General features: G+C 43.8%; 1 protein-coding gene across 42 annotated transcripts in view; it reads left to right on the top strand.

Moving 5' to 3' along the window:
* Window positions 1-22,586, top strand: part of CACNA1C (calcium voltage-gated channel subunit alpha1 C) — a 735,566-nt gene that overhangs the window by 581,668 nt on the left and 131,312 nt on the right. For all 42 annotated transcript variants that reach the window (XM_047742048.1, XM_047742037.1, XM_047742034.1 and 39 more), the window contains 3 exons: window positions 7,194-7,220; window positions 15,270-15,430; window positions 16,378-16,603. In XM_047742048.1, coding sequence (XP_047598004.1) covers window positions 7,194-7,220; window positions 15,270-15,430; window positions 16,378-16,603 — 414 coding nt within the window. The remainder of the gene's footprint in view (window positions 1-7,193; window positions 7,221-15,269; window positions 15,431-16,377; window positions 16,604-22,586) is intronic.

The raw sequence follows: 22,586 nt of genomic DNA, 5'->3' as shown, positions 1-22,586 counted from the left end.
TTGAGTATGGCTCCTAAGCAAGGGCAGGAGTCTTAACATTAAGACCAGTCTCTAATTCTGCACTCCTGGGAGGGTCTGACTCAGGATTTGGAGCCCTTGTCCATTACATCAGAGAAATACAGGACAGGGGTAGGGGGACAGTGAGGGGAGGTTGGCGGTGGCTCTGAAGTCTGTTTCTTCCCAGCCTCCTAACCCCCATCACATGAGGCACCTAGGTGAGTGTTCCTGGGTCCTGCTAACCACCCTTTCCATTTTGGTAAATGTGACCTGGAAGAAGAGAGAACAGGTAAGAAAATACCCTGGGAGATAATCAACATGTTGGTCCTTCTCTGCAACTCTAGTTACCCACCTAGTGAAGGGAAACAGAGATGCCTGAAGTGCAAATTTGAGTTAATAAAAAATTCACCTGTGCTTAGCTTGGAACGTGGCCAGACACCTCCTCCAAAAGCAGATGCCCACAGCTTCCCTTCCCTTGGGTCAGATCCCAAGCCTAAGTCTTCAGGGAGCAGACTGGCGCAGGACTGGCCTGGTGCACAGAGGGACAATTCACACATGAACTATCACCATCACCCATCTTTGATCTTAAAAATGGAAACCAGTAGTCCCTGGGAAATGTTCCCCCACAAAAAAAAAAAAAAAAAAAAAAAAAAGGAGGAAAAATAGTTTTACTGCTAAAAATAAGCAAACTGCTGATTCTATTACCAGCATCTCAGCAGAATCCAAAGATTAAAGTCCTATTCTGTCAGGGATTCACATTGACCTTGGGCATGAGGCCTCCTGGAGCATTCAGGTTCTACTCTTGAAAGTGGGCTTGATGGGGTAAGAACTGTAAGCTCATCCCACTCACTGAAATGCATAGCATGGAGGAGGCTGTGAGTAGGACCAGTCCCAAATGAAAGGAGTTTCTAAATCGCTCCATCAGTGGAACAGCATCTTATTTCACCCTTCACCCCTGAAATGACTCAATAGTCTGAGCAAACCCCCATCCCTTTAAAAAGATTCTCCATAGGTGAGTCTGAACACAAGCCATGCCAGCCTTGAGTATGGTCTCCAAGAAATGAGAAGGGAAAACAAGACTTAGGAACAGACTGCCTCTTGCAACTTCTATTTCCAGGGTACACAGGGCTTTCAGCATCACTCACTCTGACAGTGGCACCAGGGAGTCTGTACTGCAGATTTCTCGGCATCATTGGGAAGCAATTATTGTCAAAATGTTGTTAAAATACGAGGCTAATTACGTTTTTAAGCAGCAGTCCAAGCTTTTCCCTCTTCTCCTTTTGGAACCATACAAAGCAAGCACTCAACTTTTTGCAAATGGACCCCAGCGAACCTGTGGTCTTGAGACCATGGAGGGGTGTAGAGAAGATGGTGGAGGACCCTGCAACTCAAGATTTGGGGCATAGCCCAAGTTGCAAATCAGGAGGGACCAGGTAAGTTCCTAGCCTTAGGAAGTCACTTGAGAGTACATATCAGGAGAACATGGAGTTATGTTGGAAGGAGAACATGATTATCCTCTGGAAAGGGAAGCTGGCACCTCTAGTTTATCTGTCCTTTTCTTGAGACATATTCTGCAGGCTGGAAGAGCTCTGTAGAAATGGTCCCTGTTATCCTTATGAATATCCACATTTATGCTTCTACTCTGTGCATATAAAACACCTAGACCCAGTCCCAGGATTATAATATATGCTTAATAAATTATGGTCTTTCCCCATCTCTTTATCCAGCCTCATCCCATTCCCTGCCTCAGACAACCATGGGATAAGATTGCCAACATTCCTTGTGGGAGAAACAGTATGAGAAGAGGCTGGGGGCTGAGACTGAGTGTGATGGGTAGGAGACAGTGAGGGGCTGGCCTTTTTAAAGCTAAGAGGTAAAAGTCTTATGCAGTCAGATGAGGTCAGGATGAGAATTTATATGTAGTGAGAAGGGCTGATGAAGATGATCCCTGAGGGGGTGAGGGCAGAAGGAAAAAGGAACTGAAATATGATATTTTGTTGTGAAGAGGGAGTTGATGAAGAAGAAGGAGACATCAATGTTTGAAGACAAAAAATAGTAAGGATGCTGAAGTAAAATTTGAAGCAAGGGACCTGCAGATGCCATGCTTGTAACAGGACATGGTGGTCCAAAGCTTGGCTTTGAACAAGGATAGAGCCACACCCTTGAGGTCATTAGTATAAAAACTATTAATGAGGCTATAGGATGAGGATTGGCCAAGGGCTCAATCTTGGGAAGGACAGACAGAAGAATAAAAACAAGTAAGTGAAACAGATGAAGATGTGTTAAGAGAACAGATAGCAGCACTTGCAGGAAGGCCACAGGAGAAAGAGTTTCAAGAGAGAACTATCTATTTGTACCTTCATTCAACAGTGTGTGCAGCTTGGTGCAAAGTGATGGTGAGGCATAGCAATAGAAAAATATTGATACATCTCATTGGAGTTTACAATCTGGTGTGGAAGTGGCATTAAACAAGTAAATAAGTCAAAGTATTAAGAAGGAAAAGTACCTATAATGTAGGGTTAATAACAGGTTAGACTTGCAAGTTAGGAAACACTTTTTTGAAGAATTAAATTTAAGCTAAGAAATGAAGAGTAAACATACGTATTGAGGTGAAGAGTAAGGAAGAGTGTTCCAGTCAAAGGCAACAGTGTGTTTCAAGGCCCTTGGAGGGAAGACCAGAGAGGCCAGTGTGTCCAGGACAGGGCACTTGGGAGGAGAGGGAGAGAGGAGGTTAGAGGTGGAGTATGGCCTGGTAGGCGCCTAGTATCTTTGTCTTTATCACAAGACTGTGAGAAGCCACAAGAACATGGAACTGGCTAGGGAGATTGACTGGGTTATTTTTGCATTCTCGAAGGATCACTTAGATGTCAGGGAAAGAATGGGTAGAAGAAAGATCAACAGAGAACACAGTGAAACACAGTTCAGCAGCCTCAATAGCAGTTAGTGAGGTGTGAGATGATGCTGGCTCAGGCTAGAATCACATATGGAAATCAAGAAAGTGGTCATGGGTTCTGGAGCCATACTCTCTAGGACTTGTTTGCTGGAGCTGGAGTCTTAGTGAAGGAGAGGGGTGAGAAGGAGCCAGCAAAGGGCACTCCCTCCAGAAGTGAGGCCGTGGAAGGGAAAGGGGAAATAAGATGGTAGAAAGGGAGTCAGCAACGGCCATGTGAGGCTTTGTTTTTTCCTCATAGTGAACACTGGGGAAGTCTTCACAGCAAAGGAGTGACCAGTGAAAATGGAGGATCTAAAGATGCTGGGATGGAAATGAGTAATTATAGCAAGACATTGCCTAAGTAGAGTAGAATGTTGACTTCAGAGACACAGTTGGAGACACTAGATTTACACAGGAAAAAGGCATTCCTTACCTCTGGGACTAACTGGAAGATAGAAAAAGAGACCTGGCATCAGGACTCCTGGGGTCAAGTCCCAGTCAGCCACCAACTAGCCATGTGACCTCAACCAAAGCACTTCTGAGTCTTGGTCTGACCCTCCAGGACGTGAGGGAGTTGGCTTGGTTGTTGGCTCAGGACACTCCTAACAGAGCCCAGGATTCCTGGGGGCTATTTTCAACACTTGTACATTCGGGCTTCCATGTAAGATTTCATATGAATAAAACATTCTACAACCTGATAAATTGCAAACCATAGATCCAGGTGACATCTAAAGATCCCTTCCAAGTTCTCAAACTCTATAGTTCTATAAAGAATATAGAATCAGAAATAGACTCTGATACAGAAAGTCAATGATAGGAGACATACCAAATTATCTGTCATCTCATCATAGAAAGTGAAGGTTAGGTGTCCTAGGAACCTGAAGAACAGTACAGAAGATTCAAGCTAGTGAGTCAGCAAGAGGTCACTAAAAGATCGCTGAGCAGTGCTGAAGCCATAGTGGAGCCCAACATTGTAAATGTGAAGGCAACCTCTTGAAATTGATTCGACAGATTTTTTTGGCAGCCTGCATAGTCCAGAAGCACTAAAAACAGAAGTGTGAACCAGAGTAGCAGTGTAGCAAGGCAGACAAAGTACAAGTCCCAGGCCATGTGTTGAGGGCAACATCGATCTGACGCTAGTACCAAGCCAGGAACTGGAAGTTAAGACTGGCATTAGCCCAGGAGCCTTGGAAGGGAGTGAATGATGGGGGAAGACCCAGTGAGGGAAAAGATTAGGTTCGAAGCAAGAGCAGAAGGATGAATAGAGAAGGAGAATCTGGTCAGAATGTGGAGCAACTGAGTTCAGCACCCAGTTGTTGAAGCAGTGCTCTGTGATGAAGAGGTCCATTACCCCTCTAGGAATAACAGCTGTGGATGGTGTTGAGGTTATGGCATCAAGGAGGTTGAGTCAGATGTGTGTCAGCCTGGGGCCATCTGACTTACATTAAAGGCAAATTGGAACAGTTCAGGGAGATACTAGTTCATACTGCAGGTAGTAAACATTATGGTGCTCATTACTCTAAGAAGGGGAGAAGGGCTGAAATATAAATAGGCCCCCAAGAAGTAAGTAGTTAAGCAAAAGGAAAGGGGTTTGGGCTTGTCTCTAATTTTGAACCTTAGTATCAACAAAGAAAATCATGGTTCCCTGGAAGGTTTGTCTTAGAGGCTAGGGCAGAAAAAGTATCTTGGGTTGAAGCAACTTCATGTCCAACCCAGGAGAATTGCTCTGATGGTCTTGAGTGTGAGTTACTGTCCACCTCCTAGCTCTTCTTTGAGGAGTCATTTAAAAACACAAGGTAGGAATTGTACCTCACTAGGACAATAATGATAGAAAAAGCCGAGAAGACTTCTGAGCAAGTTGTGCATCCCCCATTGGGATTTGGAAAAGCTAGAGCCTCTATTTTGCTGAGGAATCTGAAGTGGTTTAAAAACCAGTAGGAGGAAGCATTTGCCACACACCAGCCAACCCAGGGTGTGGTATGGGGGCCATGACACCAGGCTGCCTTAGATTTCCCAGCTTCTTTACACAGTGAGACCAGCTTTCCAAACCTTGAGCCAATGGTAACTCCTCAAGAGGTGAGGCTGCTGAGCAATGGAGTCCTTCTGTATTCATGAAGTGGGATCCTACTGTTGGGATTTTCCTTTGTCTCCAGACACTTGCCACTAGAGCAATACCCTCCCCCTTTCTTAAGAGGGGTGCTTAAGCAATGTCGTATTTGAAAGGGGATGAACGTTTCTGACCCAGTGAGCCTAAAATTATGCTCACAAACCTCTGAGATTAGCAACAACAATAAAAAATCAGTCTTCAAGTATGGTGTCAAGGGTTATACATCAGAGCTTGTAACTAAGTGGAAAAGAAAGTTCTGCTCCATTTCCTCCTCTTCAAAATGTGCCAGAATGCCAAGGAAGGGCCCATAGCTCATGAACATGCTGGAACTAGGACTAGGATGTCATTTCAAAAAGTCACCTCAGCTCTGATCCCCCTCTGTGCCCATGTCCTAGAGTCATTTTCCTGGGAGATATGATTTGGGGTTTTAAGAACCCACTTTTGCTATTGACTCCCTTGGACTGAGAGAGCCTTAAAGGAAAGAGCACATGGTCTGCACTGAAGGACACCCCCGAGAGGATCATTGAGACATTTCTGAGAGGGGTCAGGCCAGACTCTGTAGACAGAGTCATGAGACTAAAGGCCACAGTCATACACTTTGGCTTGTGCCTAATAGCAAAGAGATCAACTGCCCAAAATAAGTCTAGTAAAGACCCTGAAGGTCCCCAAACTCAGCCTGGGCCTGCTGGGGGAGAGAGAACCCCGATTCTCCATCACCCAATTAGCAGCTGGAAAACATTTGTTTCCCCCATTAAACTGTGGCTCTAAATAAAAATGCTGCCCTTGGCTCCTGGTCCCCCTCCCACACGCTTTGTTAACATGTGATTAAATACTCCAGCCCTAGCAGGCAGTCTTGGGGGTGGGAAAAGGTTATTAGCTAACGGTTCAGAGCAGTAAAGGCACTTGGCTAGGATTCTCAGTGCCCCAGAGATATAATTATCTCATGCACGATGGCTTTGCCACCTGTCACATCTTCTGGTTTAATTTTTTTTTTTTTAATAAAAAATAACAAGAGGGGTTGTTTTCTTGCTATGTGACAGAGCTTGCTTTGTGCTGAGCTGGGACAACACAGGCTTGCGGTGGCTGCCTCCCAAACTCCCTGCTCCTGTTTTCTGTCTGCATCTGTCTTCATCTTGCTACCGGTATCTCCATCACTTTCTTCGTCTCTACCTTGCATTCTGCAGCCATCTGTCTGCGTGTCCATCTGAGCATGTCTGCTCCACCTGCAGTCTCCCCGGTTCGCTCCCTGAACACCAAAGCCTTTTCTGACACATTGCCTTCAATTGCTTTGTCTCAATGGCTTTCGTTCCCCCACCTCCTTCCTTCCTCCCTCCCTCTCTCTCTCCCTTTCTCTCGCTTCCTCCTCCTTCCCTCTCCTCTCTTTCTCTCCTACCTCCCTTCCTTCTCCCATCCTTCCTTCTCCTAGTCTCCCCTGGACTCTCCAACATGAACTCAGTACCCTCAGGGCCTCCCTGAAGGGTTCACCTTTCAGTGGGCCTCCCTTACCGTGACCCCTTGAGTCACACCTGTCCTGTGCTTTTGCCCGAAAGTCGCCCACATCTGGAAGGCTGTACGTGACTGTCAGTACCCTGGGTTTCTGTTCCTTCAGGCCCAGTTGCAGCCCTCAGGCCAAGACTGGGGGCCTCTCAGTTCCTGGCAGGCTTCTTTTGCTTATCTTCCCTTCCTACCCCAGCATTGGCTGGACTCCTGCTGGGACAGCAGTGGGGTCTGATGGCATATTCCTGCCTGTGGCTTCCAGCTGGTGAGACCTTCACATATTCAGAGAGGCCTTCCTCTCCTGCATGGCTCATTCCCAACACACAGTCTAACCTGACTTCACAGGACCTGGGCTATGTGCCACGTGGTGTCCACCCTCTCCAGGGACCATTGGTTCCGCTTAGAAAATACTAGATCTGTAGACACATCAGCTGGGCCAGCCCTCAGTGTCCACGTTCATACACATGGCATGTTTATGCCAAGAGATGATGACAAGTAGGGTTCTCTCTCTCCAAAGTCATTCCACATCACTCCACACATCCATCTGGCACCCTTTCTAGTCACCCAGGGCCATCAAACTTCTCTGGAACTGCTGAACATCTTTTAAGTGGAAGAGTATGAATATATGTCCCTTGGTAACATCTCCTTTTTCTCTTTCAGCCACCGGATTTCCAAATCAAAGTTCAGGTGAGTGAAATGCGTGCTCTTCTTTCCCACCGCACACCAGCTCTGTTCTCGGCTACACTTTTGGGTAGCCCAAGATAACAGCAAGCGGGGAGGTGGTTACAGTGAGGGTGTTATTCTAAGGAGTAAATGGCTGTCTTTTGGATGGCTACCAAGACTTATAGATCAGATTCCGCATATAATTCAGGGGTTGATATTTGTTGAATTTTCTAGGCCAGTCTTTTTGGCAAGTACCATCCCTAGGAGGTTGTAAGACCTAATGTGTCTCCGTTCCTTATAAGATGAAGTCCAGTTAAAATAAATATAATGTGGACACTTGCTACTATTCTTGCCTACTTCATGTTTATGGAACACAGTAAGAAATGAATGTTAAGGATTATGGAAAGAACATAGGATCACAACACTGCTGTTTCAGATCCTTTCACAGGACCCATCTTCAGCCCCATGTCTACCTTTCCGGCCCTCCTCTTGCAATCCTCTGCCTACACTCCTCGTTCCAACCACCACATGGAACTTCTTGCAGCCCCCAGAATGTTCCCTGTCCTCCCAGACATCAAGGCCTTTCCGTATACCCTTTCTTCACCCTGAAGACATTGTGTCCACATGTCTTCATCTGGGGAATCCAGGTTTTTGTTAAGAACCTCAGATGTTACTGCATCTACAGCTTATGCAAACCCTTCCAGGGAAGTTACTCAACTCCCTCCACTCCCATAGTGCTTTGCTCATACCTCTGTCACAGCACTTAGCATACAACACTACAATTATTGGCTCACAGGCCTTCAGTAGGCTCTGCATGCCTCAGACATATTCTTTCTAGAGAACCTAGCTAAGTGCCTGCCCAGGAGTAGACTGTCATACATATATGTTGAATGGATGAATGAATGGATTTGTGGAGTGGAGATGTGAATTTTCCCCCACAAAGCTTGTACGTGCCAAAAATATTGGTGTTTATGTTTTGTAATTGATCTAATCTTGCTTCCCTAGCCTCACCCACTGTGTAGCAGGAGCATAAATAACACTAAATTTTAGTCCAGCTGGGTAAATGGAACCCAGTGCTATGCTTTAAATAGTCCCTGAAGGTAAAATGTTCAGTCTCTCATATTTCTACTTCCCCGGCTTTTCTTCAGAATGGAGTCTGGATGCATGGGGGCAGGGAACTTCAAGATCCTGGAAAGTAAATGGGGCTTGTTAAGGGATGCTTCTGGAATCCTTCTGAGTCCTTTGCCTATCTATACTGTTTGATGGCTAGCCTGGGCTTCTCTCTGAAATTTCAGATCCTTACCGGGGTGCAGCAGCCCACCTACTTTGGACATCACTGCTGGAGTCCATGCCCCCCATATTTACATTTGATCTTGAAATCTCGACCTCTGCTGTCTGACCCCCAAGCTCTGTCAGTCCCTTACTTCAGCACCTCCATACCTCATCTGAATGCGTGGACACTCCCAGGTCCTTCACACTCCATGAACAAGCTATGGGGAACCCAGAGCACTATAGCAGGCTCACCTACCTATTTGCCTCTTGCTGCTGCACCAGCCTGAATAAAGCTCTGAGCCAAAGGCTGGCATTTTCCCAGGGGCCTGCAGACATCTTCCCCAATACTACACCAGTGGAGGCTACCCACTAGCCTCAGCACCCCTGGGACTCCCCATGACTATTTGGGTGTCTCTAGAGCAACCCTCTGCAACCTCTTGAGACTTGGCACCCAGGGCTGAGAATTTAGTGAGGACTTTGGTGTCTGACTTTCACCTCTATTTCTGATACCTTCTTTCTCCCATAATTCACTGAAATTGGAAAATGTAGGCCTTTCTCCCCTTTCTCTCAAGCCAAGACCTCCTTTACATTAAAAAATCTTGGACGTATTGCATGGAGCACTGAGTGTGGTGCATAAACAATGAATGCTGGAACACTGAAAAGAAATTTAAAAATAAATAAAACACACACACACACACACACACACACACACACACACACACACACAATCTAGAGTCAAGTCTACCAGGCCTAGCTCTTATTACATGAAAGAAATTTCTAGAAATATAAAAAATCTTTTCTCTCTTGGTAATGCTTGGATTTTACTGCTTTAGCTCCATGTCTAGAGAAGTGGTTAATACATAATAGGGAGTGAATTAATATTTGCTGAATGAATGAATGAATGAATGCATGGTCTTGCTTCAGTAAGACAATAGGCTTACACAGCCTCAGACAAATGTCTAGTTTGACAGTCAAAGCTGAGAAAGCACTTTGTGTTCCTGACAGTTTTAAATCCCCCACACAATAAAAGTAAAGGGGTCTAAAAATCTATTTGCAAATATTTCCAAATTATCATTCTCATTACATACAAATGAATGAATCATAAATGAACAAATGAATGAGTGAACAAATGAAGGAACATGTTCTGAAGGATTGGAATAGAAACGACATTTTTGTATGTACTCTATCTAGTAAGAGATTTCCCAGGAGATTCTGGGAACATTTTTCTACTCAGTGACCCATGGTACAACCCATCCTTTTAACAAAGGAGAGGAACAGCGCCCCCCCAAACCCCCGCAAAACCTTGGGACTCTTTGCTAAGCTTTGAGACTCAGCTCAACCATCTACTTAACCTCATGTATTTCAACCACTGAATCTCTGAGAAAGGTTTTTTCCTGTGCTGCTACTATTTGAGATACAACAGAAATAAGAGAGAAACCTGTATTCCCAAAAAGTATACTATCAGTAGTTTAGCACTATCATTCAACCCATTTTTAGATGAAGATACTGAGGCTGAGAGAGACCAAGGGTCACATGCTCACATCTGGCCAAGTCAGAAACCGTAGCCAGGTCCTGTATTGCTAACCACCATGCTAGCCTAGTGAAAGGTTCTGCCCGGGAATACTGAACCCTGTTTCTGCTCAGTTATTATATCTTAAGCATGGGCCCATAGTTCTACAGCAGTGTTGATGAATAGAAATACAATGTGAGCCACATTAGGACTTTTTAAATTTTTCTAGTAGCCATATTAAAAAGTAAAAAGAAACACGTGAAATTAATCTTAATATAATTCATTTAACCCAATGTATCTAAAACGTTATCATTACAACATGTAATTAATATAAAAATTATTAATGAGATATTTTACATTCTTTTTTTTTTTTTTACTAAGTCTTTGAAATCTGGTGTATTTTACCTTATGACATGTCTAGGCTTGGACTGGCCAATTTCAAGTGCTGAAGAGCCACATGGGGTTAGTAGCTACTGCACCAGACGATATGGCCCTAAAAGGTCTGAGCAGGTAGCAAACGGTGGCACTCTAGATGCTACAGCCCACCGATGACATGTGCTTAAGGAATATCAAAAGCTGGCAATGGATTGAAAATTTCATAAAAATTATCAAAGTAGACCCAGAGCCATTTCTGTCTGCTGAGAAGTTTGCTGATACAGATGCAAGAGGAATGTCTCCTCATACTTCCTACATCCTGGTTGTGGCAGCCATGATTGAAAAATGTATTCTGGTACACTGAAAAGAAATTTTAAAAATATATAAAATTTTTTTAAATGAAAAAATGTAGTATAGAGGGAAAATGGAGAGAGAATTTTTGCAACTCAGAAATAAACTTGTAGGCAGTGAAGAGCCTGCTGCACTCTAAAAAGATACTAAAATTTGAGTTTTTTTTAATTAAAATACTCTGATCATTTTCTCAGTTTAACAATGACAAATAAGACAATCTGAGTTTCCAAACAGCCTATTCTGTTTGTAATACTGAATGATGCAAAGTCATGGTTTACTTAAAAGAAATTCTAGAAGAGAGACGTTAGGGGAAATTCGGCCAATTAATTGTCTTATAATATTAGGGGAATATAAGGGTAGTCTTTTGGTAAACCAAGTTTCCACTTGGAGGAATTAGTCACAATGAGGAATTTTACAACATTTGGGTCTCACTGTTCAGAATAGGATTCAAACAGTTAAGGAACAAATGATTTAGGAAGTCTTGTACAATTTGCAAGGATTAATCAGATAACCTATTGGAGTCTCCAGATCTTGACTTTATAGAGTTCTGAAGTGAATCCTGTAGGGTTCTAAAATTTGGGAGGACAGTCTTGCCCCATCTTCATTGACATGATCAGCTGGAACAAGGCACATATCCAAATTTGTCTACTCTCTAATGGTTCATTCTAAGTTACTTATGTATAGTATAAAAGAATTAAATTTAATCATTTTCTGTGTGGCTTGTTCTCAGTTAAAGATAGGCACTTACTGTAGCCACTAGAAAGAGCCTAAACTGTCCACTATTTTGAGGTAGTCTACTCTTCTAGATGTTTATCCAAAATTATGTGCCAAGCAAACTCTTTTAGTAATGCTGCCCCTCCCTCATTCCACCTTCATTGCTGGGTCACAAAAGCTCCAGAGCTCTCAAGCCTTGTCTTCAGCAAGAAGTTAGTAAATCTGCATAGAATTGTCTCTGCTGTTCTGTCAAGCTGTCAGTCAAATGTCCCTACCGTGTAAGATGGACTGCACTAATTACTAGGGTTGTATAGCAAAGTATAAGACACAGTACCTTTTCCTCGAGAGTCTTATGATCTCCCTGGAGAGGCAAGAACCATATAGTTAAAGAAAACTGACAACATGGGGAAATGGGAAGCCATTTCCTCCACGTAACCTTTGCTGGCTCCTCCACCACTGGCTGGGAGGTCCTTTGGTGCACCCCTATGGCACCTCTGTGAAGCCTGCCATGGTGCTAAGCACACTCTTTGATTGCTTGCTTAAGGATCTTTATTGCCCACTTAAGTTTTATGCAGAAAAAGACTACCTATCACGTTAACTGATGCATATCTACTACCTATCCCAGGATAGTAGCAAATATTTCTTTAATGTACACTTAAAGTGAGTAATGCAGATGTAAGTGGGGCAGGAATTCTGAGCCTGGGGAGACTAGAAAAGTTCACCATGGAGAAGCTGGGACTTGAGCTGAACCCCAAAGAATGGGCAGGACATAGAAAGGGGAGGTCCTGGGAGTTGTGGTGACAGTCCACGGAGATGGAAAGGCAAAAGCAAAGCCCAGACTTAGGAAGAGGTAAGGTGGATCCCAGGGTGAGTTGAGCAAAAATTTCCCAAGGGAATGGTACAATGCATAGTACAGAATTTTGAAGAAGTAGATTAGGCACATTCATATCCGCCCTTCTGTCCTATGTCTACATATGGGAACTTCTATTTCTAGAGTAAATGACTTTTCTAGTTAGTATGAAAGGAACATGAATAGCAGGCAAATTTCTCCTCCCTATTTTATCATTTAATTTCTATATCCTCCGTGCATATGTAAACACACAAATAAATTTACACATTCTAATAAATCATTACATTTATTATACCGTAGGAAGCGTTGCCAGGAAACCAGTTGTCAAGCAAAGCTATATTTTGAAGAGTGGGAGGTGTATAATTATCTTTAAATACTTTCTCTGGATAGTAATTACCCCCACCCCCACCCCAGCCCAAATCCATGTGACTCCCCTGAATGGCTGTGCATGGGAACAGCACATTTGACAGCTACTACCCTGCCTCTGTCAGCCACTCCTTAAGGGGGTCAGGCAGTTCCAGACCCATGGGACAGGCCTGACCTTGTGGCACCCCACATCCCAAACTTGGGAAAAGAGGAGCTTAATCAAGTTCTCAGTATGAAACTGACTCTGAGTCCATTTCTACATACTGTAAAGGAACACAAACTTGAGTCCTTTGGACTCTGAGTAACAATTATCTGTGATTTCTCTAACAAAAGATTAAATCTATTTAAAACACCCTTTGAAACTACAATGTAAGCTATTTAAAGTCATATATGAGTTTGTCCTGCAAATTCATTTTTCAGGAAAAAAATAGTTGTACCCAATTTCTCTATATTATTAATAACCACAATGACAGGAAAGAAGCAGTGTCCTGCCCTGTTGAGATAAGACTCCTCAGTACCAAGAGCTGGCAAACTTCAGAGGAGGCTAAGGGCCACCTAGGACCCCTCATCTCATCCTTTGTCCCTTACTTCACCCTCCCCCATCCTCACTCTTACCCAAGGTGGTATGTCAGGGAAGGTAAGCCTCCCTAGCATTTAGAAACTTTAATTTTCTGACCTGGATGCACTTCTTCTCTATGTAGTGGATTAGCCTCAAGTAGCAGATAAGTGTCCCCAACAAGGGGATAGCGCTTCCTGGAGATGGCATTCAAGCACCCACAATGAGCAGAGTCAGATCAGAACACTATTTGATTCATTCTTTCTTCCCTCCCTGTTCTGCAGGCCAAAAACTAAGTTCTCCCTGCCATTCCAAGGAGACAGTTCTCTTCTTAGATCTTCTTCTCACGTTTCTAATCTCATAATAGATACTAACAAAGATTTGGTAACAGGATTTTCCACAGATATTAGGTAGAAAATACAGAATGAAAATACAGATGAAGTCAAGCTATCTTGATAGGCTGTTTTGGGGGTGGGTGGAGGAATCCATTGCAGCAGGAGTCTACATTTCCAGAAACCTAGAATACAGACTTGAATAGAGCTATTCATGGACTGTTACTCTGAGATGCTGCTTTGTCCCTTCCTACCTTCTTTATTACCCAAACCAGGGTGTTGCCTTCCAGCTGCCTGCTGGGTCTCTCTACACACATGACATGCAAGCACCTTAAACCTATTTCCTGAGCTGAGCGCCCCACCGTTCTCCTTGTAGCAACCTTCCTGCCCAGAGCACTCCTTCTCTTTGTCTGGACCTGTAATTATTAGAGGTACGACTCTTCCAAATCACCCCAGCTAGAAATTTTGGCTGTCCCTTCCATACCTTTCTTTCTTACCCTGCACATCTAGTCAGGCTCAAAGCCCTATTGATTCTGTCTCAAAATAACACTGTCAACTCAGTGTCCTCTTTTCCATTAATAAAGCTACTGCCTTCATCTTCTCTAGCCCAGATGGCCAAAAGAGCATTTCTCATACTTCCCCTGATCTAGAAATTGTTTTGTTGGTTGTTTGGTTTTCTACTGGAAGATATAAAGTCCTCTACCATAAAATTTAAAAATGTGAGTGACTCCTTGAGATCATCTAGCTTAATGGTTCTCAACCATGGTTACAGATTAGAACCACCTGGTGAGCTTTAAAAATCTACCCAGCCCCCAGAGAATCAGATTAAGTTAGTTTGGAGTTGGAGTCTGGGTACTGGTGAGGGTTGATGGTTATGTTTTTTAAGCTTCCCCAGGTAATTTTATGTACAGCCAGGATTGAGAATCATTGACCTAAGTCCCTAATGAAGAGACCAAAGGAACATTATATGGATCATGGCCAAGCTTCCAGGTGGCCATGTGCTGCATGCGCTCGGACATAGAAATGTGTATATGTGTGGGTATGTTCTTTTCTTCTGAACAAAGGATCTAAACATTCATGAGATTCTCAAAAGTTTCCATAACCCCATAAAAGCAAAGAACCTCTGATCCAGATTCTCCCATTACACTTTACAGATGAGGCAGCATCTGGGCAAAAGATTGGGCTGGGGGGAAAACCAAGTCTGGCTCTGCCACTGTGTGATGTCTGTCAAGGTACTCAACCTCCGTGGCCCTTAGTTTTCTCCTTCTCAAAATCAGGGTAACACCTGCTTTGCAGGGGTATTTAAAGAATCAAAGAGAAGACATGAGAAGTGGCTAGTACAGTAACAGGCATGGACTAGTCCTACTACTACCATCACTACTAATAATACTCTTACTTGTGCAATACAATTTTGAATAATATCATTATCATAAAATAAAAATACTTATTTATACCAGATGTATAATACATTTTATCAATCCCCACAATATCCCTGTGAGCTTGACCCTATTCCCTTTTTACAAATGGGAGAACCAAAGCTTAGAAGGGTCAGGGCCACACCCAAGACCACACAAGTAAGTGGCAGAGCCCAGTTAACTGACGGAAAGCTTATCTCCTGGTCACCAGATTGCACTGCTCTGCAGAGGCCAAGTCCGCAGTCCAGAGAAAAGATGATGCCTTTCAGATTGGAAAAATGATGAATTTCACAGCCACCTCCCCCACCCTTCTCTCCTTACTCCCTTTCCAGCCGCTATTGGCGCCGGTGGAATCGGTTCTGTAGAAGAAAGTGTCGTGCTGCAGTCAAGTCTAATGTCTTCTACTGGCTTGTGATCTTCCTTGTGTTCCTCAACACACTCACCATCGCTTCGGAACACTACAACCAGCCCCACTGGCTCACGGAGGTCCAAGGTGAGAGGGAGTCCCTGGTGCTATCCTTCTTTACTCTTGCTAACTCAGCCCTGAATCCCAGGGAGGGAATAGTCACAGGCATAAGGTTGATGGGAAAGCCACCAGTGTCCGTGGCTCTTGGCAGGTGCCATGCTGGGGTCACCAAGAGCTGAAGAGCTTGCAAGCCCCACAGTAAAATGCAGAGCCTCATTATAAACAGATGTGGTTCTTGGCTGGGCCCACATGGTCTGCCTGCCCCAACAGTCACTATTGTGTCCAGGTGACAAGGACATATGCTATCCTTTATTTGGCTATCTCAGACCCTTGGCTGCCAACTTCCCAGAAGAGATTTTCAATACCTCAGGCCTTACTGTATCCTGCAGATGGGTCTGCTAGAATGGGTGTGGATGAAGTGAGCAAAAAGCCAGGAAGGAGGTCAGTAGTGGCCTGACCCTGAGGAGCTATCCTTCATGAGCATATAGTAGTCATCGCCCTTCCCTGGAGCCCTAAAAGAGGACTTCCCTAGCCAGTGCCTCCACTCCCAGGGAGTCAAGCAGACACGGGGGCTTCATTCCAGAATCCTGGAAGGTAGACAGTCTCCCAGTGCATGGGGTAGACTCAGGTGGCCTGCCCCCCTCCTCGATTGGTTTGGGCAGAGGACTCACCTCACAAAACCTCCCTCCTCATCCCTGAGAAAGCAGCTGAGGGAGTGAAGAAAATCAGCGCTCACAGCCTTTGATGCTTGGTAGATTATGTTTACAGTGATTATAACTAGATAACCCCTTTCCTGGCCATTTGGCCCCAGTTGTTCTGTTCTGGCAGCAACATAGGGGAAAGGTGTTCTGGCTGGGAAAGGGGAACCCTGGCCTTTTTTCCAGTGGTGATAATTACTGTTTTCTCTCTCCTTCTCCCGCCTCCCTCCTCTCACCCCCATGCTGGGATCCTGCCCCCTCGCCTGAACCCACCAGACACGGCCAACAAGGCACTGCTGGCCCTTTTCACTGCAGAGATGCTGCTGAAGATGTACAGCCTGGGCCTGCAGGCCTACTTTGTCTCCCTGTTCAACCGCTTCGACTGCTTCATTGTGTGTGGGGGCATCCTGGAGACCATCCTGGTAGAGACCAAGATCATGTCTCCCTTGGGCATCTCTGTGCTGAGATGTGTCCGGCTACTGCGGATATTTAAAATCACAAGGTATTTGGTCTCTCATTTCCCTTCGGACTCAGGGAGAGGTTCTTCCAGAAGGCAAAGGAGGCAGAAAGGCTTGGGTGGGAGAGCAGCTGCTATTTCTTGAAAGGTCTATCCTTGGCTCATATACGATGGAGGGGAATTTTTCTTCATTTAGATGGCATATCATTTAGAAACTCCTTTGGCTGCTGATACCAGAGACAACTCAGTGGCATAAGCAAATTTGGGGTTTGTTCAGTTACATAAAAGAAGTGCAGAGGTGGGCAGTCTGGGTGGCTTCAAGAAGGCCTCAGGGACGCAGTCCCCTATGTCCTTTGCTTTGACAGCCTCAGGACTGCCCTCCACTCCAGGGTCATGAGGTAGCTTCCAGAGATTGAGCCATCATGTTTGAATCAAGGCAGGGAGAAGAGAAGGGGTGAGGAATCAAAGCAGGGGCCTTCCTGGCAGAGTCAGCCCCTTCTAGAACTCTTCTAGACACTTCAACGAAGTCTCTGTTGGCCACCCAACTGAGAAATGTGGTCTTTTTGCTGTGCATGTGCTGCCGAAAATGCAGTCAGGATTCCTTAAGTGGAGAAGGATGATGGCTAGTGTGCCACAGATGGTTCTCACCCCTCCTTCACACATTCACCCCCTCTCCATCTGCCTGTCCATCCACCCACCCAAAGATTGCAGGCTCCCCAACTCTCCAGGTCAAGCCGTGATTCTCATGAAGAGGACATGCGCAGGCAGGGGACAGGGAGGTGGGCAGCATGTTCTAAAACAGTAATTTTCAGCCATGTTGAGACCCATTTGGGGTGGTGAAATCAATTGATTGGATCACAGCCACCATTTTTAAACAACTTTATTGAGATATGTTTCACATACTATATAATTCATCCCTTTAAAGTGTACAATTCAGTGTTTTTCTATATATTCACAGAGTTTTGCAACCATTGCCACAATTTAGTTTTGGAACATTTTCTTCACCCCAAAAAGAAAGCCATACCCACTCCTCATTTGTTCCCTCTTCCCTCCCAGTGGCAACCACTAATTTACTTTCTATCTCTATAGATTTACCTGTTTTTGGCAATCCCTATAAATGAAATCATGCAGTATGTGGTGTTTTGTGACTGGGCTTCTTTCATTTAGCATAATGGTTTCAAGATTCACTCGTACTGTGGCATGTGTCAGTACTTTATTCTTGTTTATGGCTAAATAACGTTCCATTGTATGGATATACATTGCGTTTGTTCATTCATTCATCAGTTGATGGACATTTGGTTTATCTCCCCCTTTTTGCTACTATTAATAATGCTGCTATATACATTCATGTTCAAGTTTTTGTACGAAGGTACATTTTCATTTCTCTTGGATATATACCTAGAAGTAGAGTTTCTAGATCATTAGATAACTCTACTTCTAAGATTTTGAGGAACTGCCCAATTGTTTTCCAAAGAGACTACGCCATTTTGCATTCTCACTGGTGGTATCTATGGGTTCCGATTTCTTCATAGTCTCATCTTCAAAGAAAGAATGAAATAGAATAGGAAAATATCAGAAGACCTCACTTGAACATAAGCATTGTTTCATAAAAATCTTTAAGACATATGTCTGAGTTGCAGTATAATATGTATTTCTCACTGTGGGATGTGGTCAAACTTGAAGGGATGTGTCAGAAACATGTGGTACGGAGAGGGCTCAAACTCTGGCCCCTAGGGGTACAAGCATCCTCTCCAGAAGAGTCTCTGCTTTGGGATCCCAGCTGACAATAGAGGCACTGGAACCATCAGTTGGATTGTGTTGGCAGGGGGAAGGTAATGGGGTCGGCATCTTTCATTCAAAGACCTGGAAGTAACCACACCCTGCTTGATGTGTTCTGAACTTGGCTGAGTGAGTAGTCAAGGCTTGCAAAGCTGCCTTTGCTTTGCTGTTCTGCTCATGGCTCTCTCAACAGCTCATTCCTGCAGGGCTGTCTAGGTTCGAGAGTCAAATGAGAGAAAGCATTTAAAGAGCTCAGTTCAGTACCAGGCACAGGGACACTCAAAAGCCAGAGGGTTGATCATTAATCTAATTGTTACCATTGTTGTTACTAGGAGGAGGGAGAGGAGGAGCGCTGAGAGCCATCTAAACACATACACAGTCTCATACTTCTTTTTCTCTCCCATGTTCATACTGCAGGTCAAGCTCCAAGAGATAGGGCAAAAGGGGTATGGTATGAATAGAACCCAGGAGACATTTCCTCTGGCTGGGGAGATGGAGTTTGTGCTCATGAAATCACAGAAAGAAAATCTAAGGCAGAATGAAATGAGCCAGCAAATGTTGGAATAGGGGGAATACATGCTCTGGGAAGCCAGAAACAGGAGAGAGTCCCTGGAGAAGATTTAATGTCACAGGATGGGTTCCAAGGACATGCAGAATTTAAACCCACAAGTTTAATGCTCTTGAGCAAACACCTCTCTACCCCTCACCCCAGAAAAAGCTCTCTCTGAATGCCCTGAACATCTTGGTATTAAAGAAAATCCTTGGTTTGTAGTAAAAGTAGTAGAAATACAGAAACAATTGTTAACATGCATCAGGACTTACTCTGTGTAGATAGTGTGGCCCGACTGCTTTCACTTGATTCACCCTCACAATAACCACTATTGCACTATTACTATTGATTCACCCTCACAATAACCACTATTGCACTATTACTATTCCCATTTTACAGATGAGGAAACTGTGGTTCAGAGACTTCAGTCACTTGCCCAAGCCACACAAACTGCTCAGGGGTGAAGCTAGGATTAAATAGCAGGTCTGTCTGTCTGACCTCTGGTTCTGTGCTCCTAACCATGACTGTGAACTGTGGAGTTGATCACTAAACTGTCTTGCTGTCTTTATCCCAGAAATATGACTTGGGATTTTTACAAGTTGATTCTTGTTATTAGATATTCATTGATTCTACCCGTTCTTCATTGGGTCTGATAAAAGCAATTTTTAACCTGGAGTTTTTAGTGCCTCCTAAATAAGTCTCAGAAGTCTGTGTGTTTGGGGGTTTATTTTTGCTTCTGTTTTCTAGATTCCTATAGAAAAGAATTCTTCAGGCGCGTGGGTGGCTCAGTGGGTTAAGCTTCTGCCTTTGGCTCAGATCATGATCTCAGGGTCCTGGGATTGAACCCCACATTGGGCTCTTTGCTCAGCAGGGAACCTGCTTTCCCACCCCCTGCCTGCCTCTCTGCCTACTTGTGATCTCTCTCTCTCTGTCAAATAAATAAACAAATAATCTTAAAAAAAAAGAAAAGAATTCTTGTTCCTAGATATTGTCATAACGTCTTGAAGAGATTTGACAGTCATTCTACTTCTAATCAATAACTTATCTATTTCTAAGCTAAAACTATCACCAAGAAGCCATTTTTTAAACTCCTGTCTTTGCAGAAAGCTTCCTGTAGTCCCTCCACGGGAAACTTTGGTGGTATTTTCAGATTTCTAAAAAGTCTATAAACATAATAATTTAATTATCTAATTGGAAGTTACTTTGGCAAAGGCCATCATCTTCCCGTTTGCAAGCATCCAACCCCTCTAGGGGATTTTGGAAAACAATACAGAGACTATAACTATGTGGGGAATCCCATGCCCCCTCTGAACCTTATCTCTAGTATACTCTAGTGACCAAGAAAATGCCTAAAATATGGGCTGGGAGTGGACATCATGGTCCCTGGAGATGGGTCATCTGTGCATGGTCCTGCTATCAGGCAAGTATATTTCTCTCTCTTCTTTTAAAACCTCTTGGAGAATACTTTGTAATATCTCATTACTATTTGTATGTTAAAGAAGCATTTTTTACAATGCGTTCTGAACCAGTGATTGTGATTCTCAAACTTAGGTGGACTCATTAAGAGAGCTCATGAAGGATCCCCACCACTAGACAATTTGACCAGCAACTTCTAGAGAGTTCCATGCTGGTAGTCCAGTGACCTCACTTTGAGAAGCACTGGCCTAATTTCCTATTGTTCCTTTGTCCACTTCCCTGTCTTAAAATATGGACTTTTATATATCATTGGAAACCTTGATTTTTTTCATCTCACTCTCTACTGTAGCCCTTAACCATGTTAAGATTGTACTTTTGATAGTTCCTGACTGGTAAAATATATAATGATAATAAACTACTATGAATTTAGCAAAGTTTTTAAATTATTTGAATTTTATTAATTCTTATACACCTGTGCACATTTGAAAAGTGGTAATGTACACACGAGGCAAGCTATTTATTTAGAGTGCTGTAATGGTTGGTGTATCCGTGGATTCATGGATCCCTTCCTATAATTCCAAGTTTCCCTTCCCTCACCCAGGACGTATGATCTGAGTTTGGAATACTGACCTAGACCAAGAGAACTCCACCATCATATTAAGACACAATGGTATGTCCAGAGCAGTCGAGCAGTGTGTAGCAAGTAATTTGTTATTATAGGAGCTGAAATCCCAAAGTTTATGAATGGCTTCTTTTCCAAAATATAAATACAAAAAATTCAACATTGTTCCTGGGACACCCTCACTCTTGGTAATTTGCATTCCCAGATACTTTTATGAACGGGCAAGAATGGGTTGGACTTACCACTCTTCATGCTGCCTGAAGTCTTCAGTATGTGACAAATATGAATATAGTATATGATGAAAATGAATTATTAGCGTGCTTATTTTTGAGTGTTTGGTCAAAATCTGAGAATACCTTAGAGAGTATACTATGTATATGAATATCATACATCCTATATGTCTCATTAAAAAAAAAAAAAACAAGACTGGGAACCCTGCACTGGACTGTAAATCAGTTCATTCCTGGGTGTTAATAACATTAAGAGTGGTAAATTATGGAGTAGGGAAGGCAAGATTCCTGCCTCACTGAGAACAGAAAGGCACCCACATGGCCAAAATTTTTGTCATCTTTGGGTACATTATCCATTCCAGTGGGCCCTCCGGCCACGTCATAGATTGAGTTCTTTCTCCTGTTTTGAGGCTTTACCAGGCTCTTGAATGTTGCCAGTTTCAATACCAAGTATGTCTACTCATTGTCAGCCTAGTCTGACTTATCATTCTATGGGGAGGAAGAAAGACCTCAGTTAAACTAAATCTGGACGTGATTCCAATTTACTAATCACATCTCATTTTTTATACAGTTGGTTTTTAAATGCACTGAAATCCCTCCAGCCCTTGCCGTTTTCTCTCTTAAACTTTAAGTCTCTTTCTTTTTCCAACTGCTCTTCCCCTGTGGCTCCCTTCCCAGGCCCTGAAATGTGAGTTTGGGCTGACTCAGCACAGACAGATTTACTGGTGAATCATGATCACATATGGGCTCCCTCCATAGCGCCCCAAGGTGAGAGCCTTTTGCAAATTCTCCAAGCTCTAAATGTCTCCATTTCAATTGCCAGAGTCTGGCCATGAGTATCAGATCCAACCCCACACCACCCCAAACTCCCCATTCTAGCCCTCCTCTTCTTAAGGCACCATGGAGGCTCTGAGCTCCTTAAGGACAATTATTAAAGAGATATGTTTGGCATCTGCCCAGTTTCCATGCCAGGGTCTATGGAGAAGGCAGCTCAGACTCAAGAGCCTGCTCACTGACATCAGCATGAAGGGTGGTTATTCTCTGGGATGGTGACTGGCTGGTATCATGTATTGGGGATTAAGAAGACACCAGTGGTGACTTGAAGGTGTTCCCTCCTTAACCCTGACACATCTGGTACAAGGGCCCACTAGCAGAACTGAGTAGCTCTGTGGTCCAAGAGCTCAAGGGAGCACAATCCCAAGGCAATCCCAAGGTCAACACCGGATAGCATTGCCAGCCTGACCAGGTTACATTCCCCCCAGTAGGCTCCTTTCTCGATGAGACCAAGACCTCTGATGTGAACAGAGAAGATGAGACCTTTGAACTTTTTATCCAAGGCAGGGTTTGACTCTAAAATAAAACCTATAAAATATGAATTCTCCTAGAATGGAGGGAGCAGAGGTAGGTATCACCAGGAACTAAACTGGTAGA

Source organism: Lutra lutra, chromosome 8, assembly GCF_902655055.1.
Source record: "Lutra lutra chromosome 8, mLutLut1.2, whole genome shotgun sequence".
In the NCBI taxonomy this organism is placed as follows: domain Eukaryota; kingdom Metazoa; phylum Chordata; class Mammalia; order Carnivora; family Mustelidae; genus Lutra; species Lutra lutra.
This window is presented reverse-complemented; position numbering and strand designations above follow the sequence as displayed.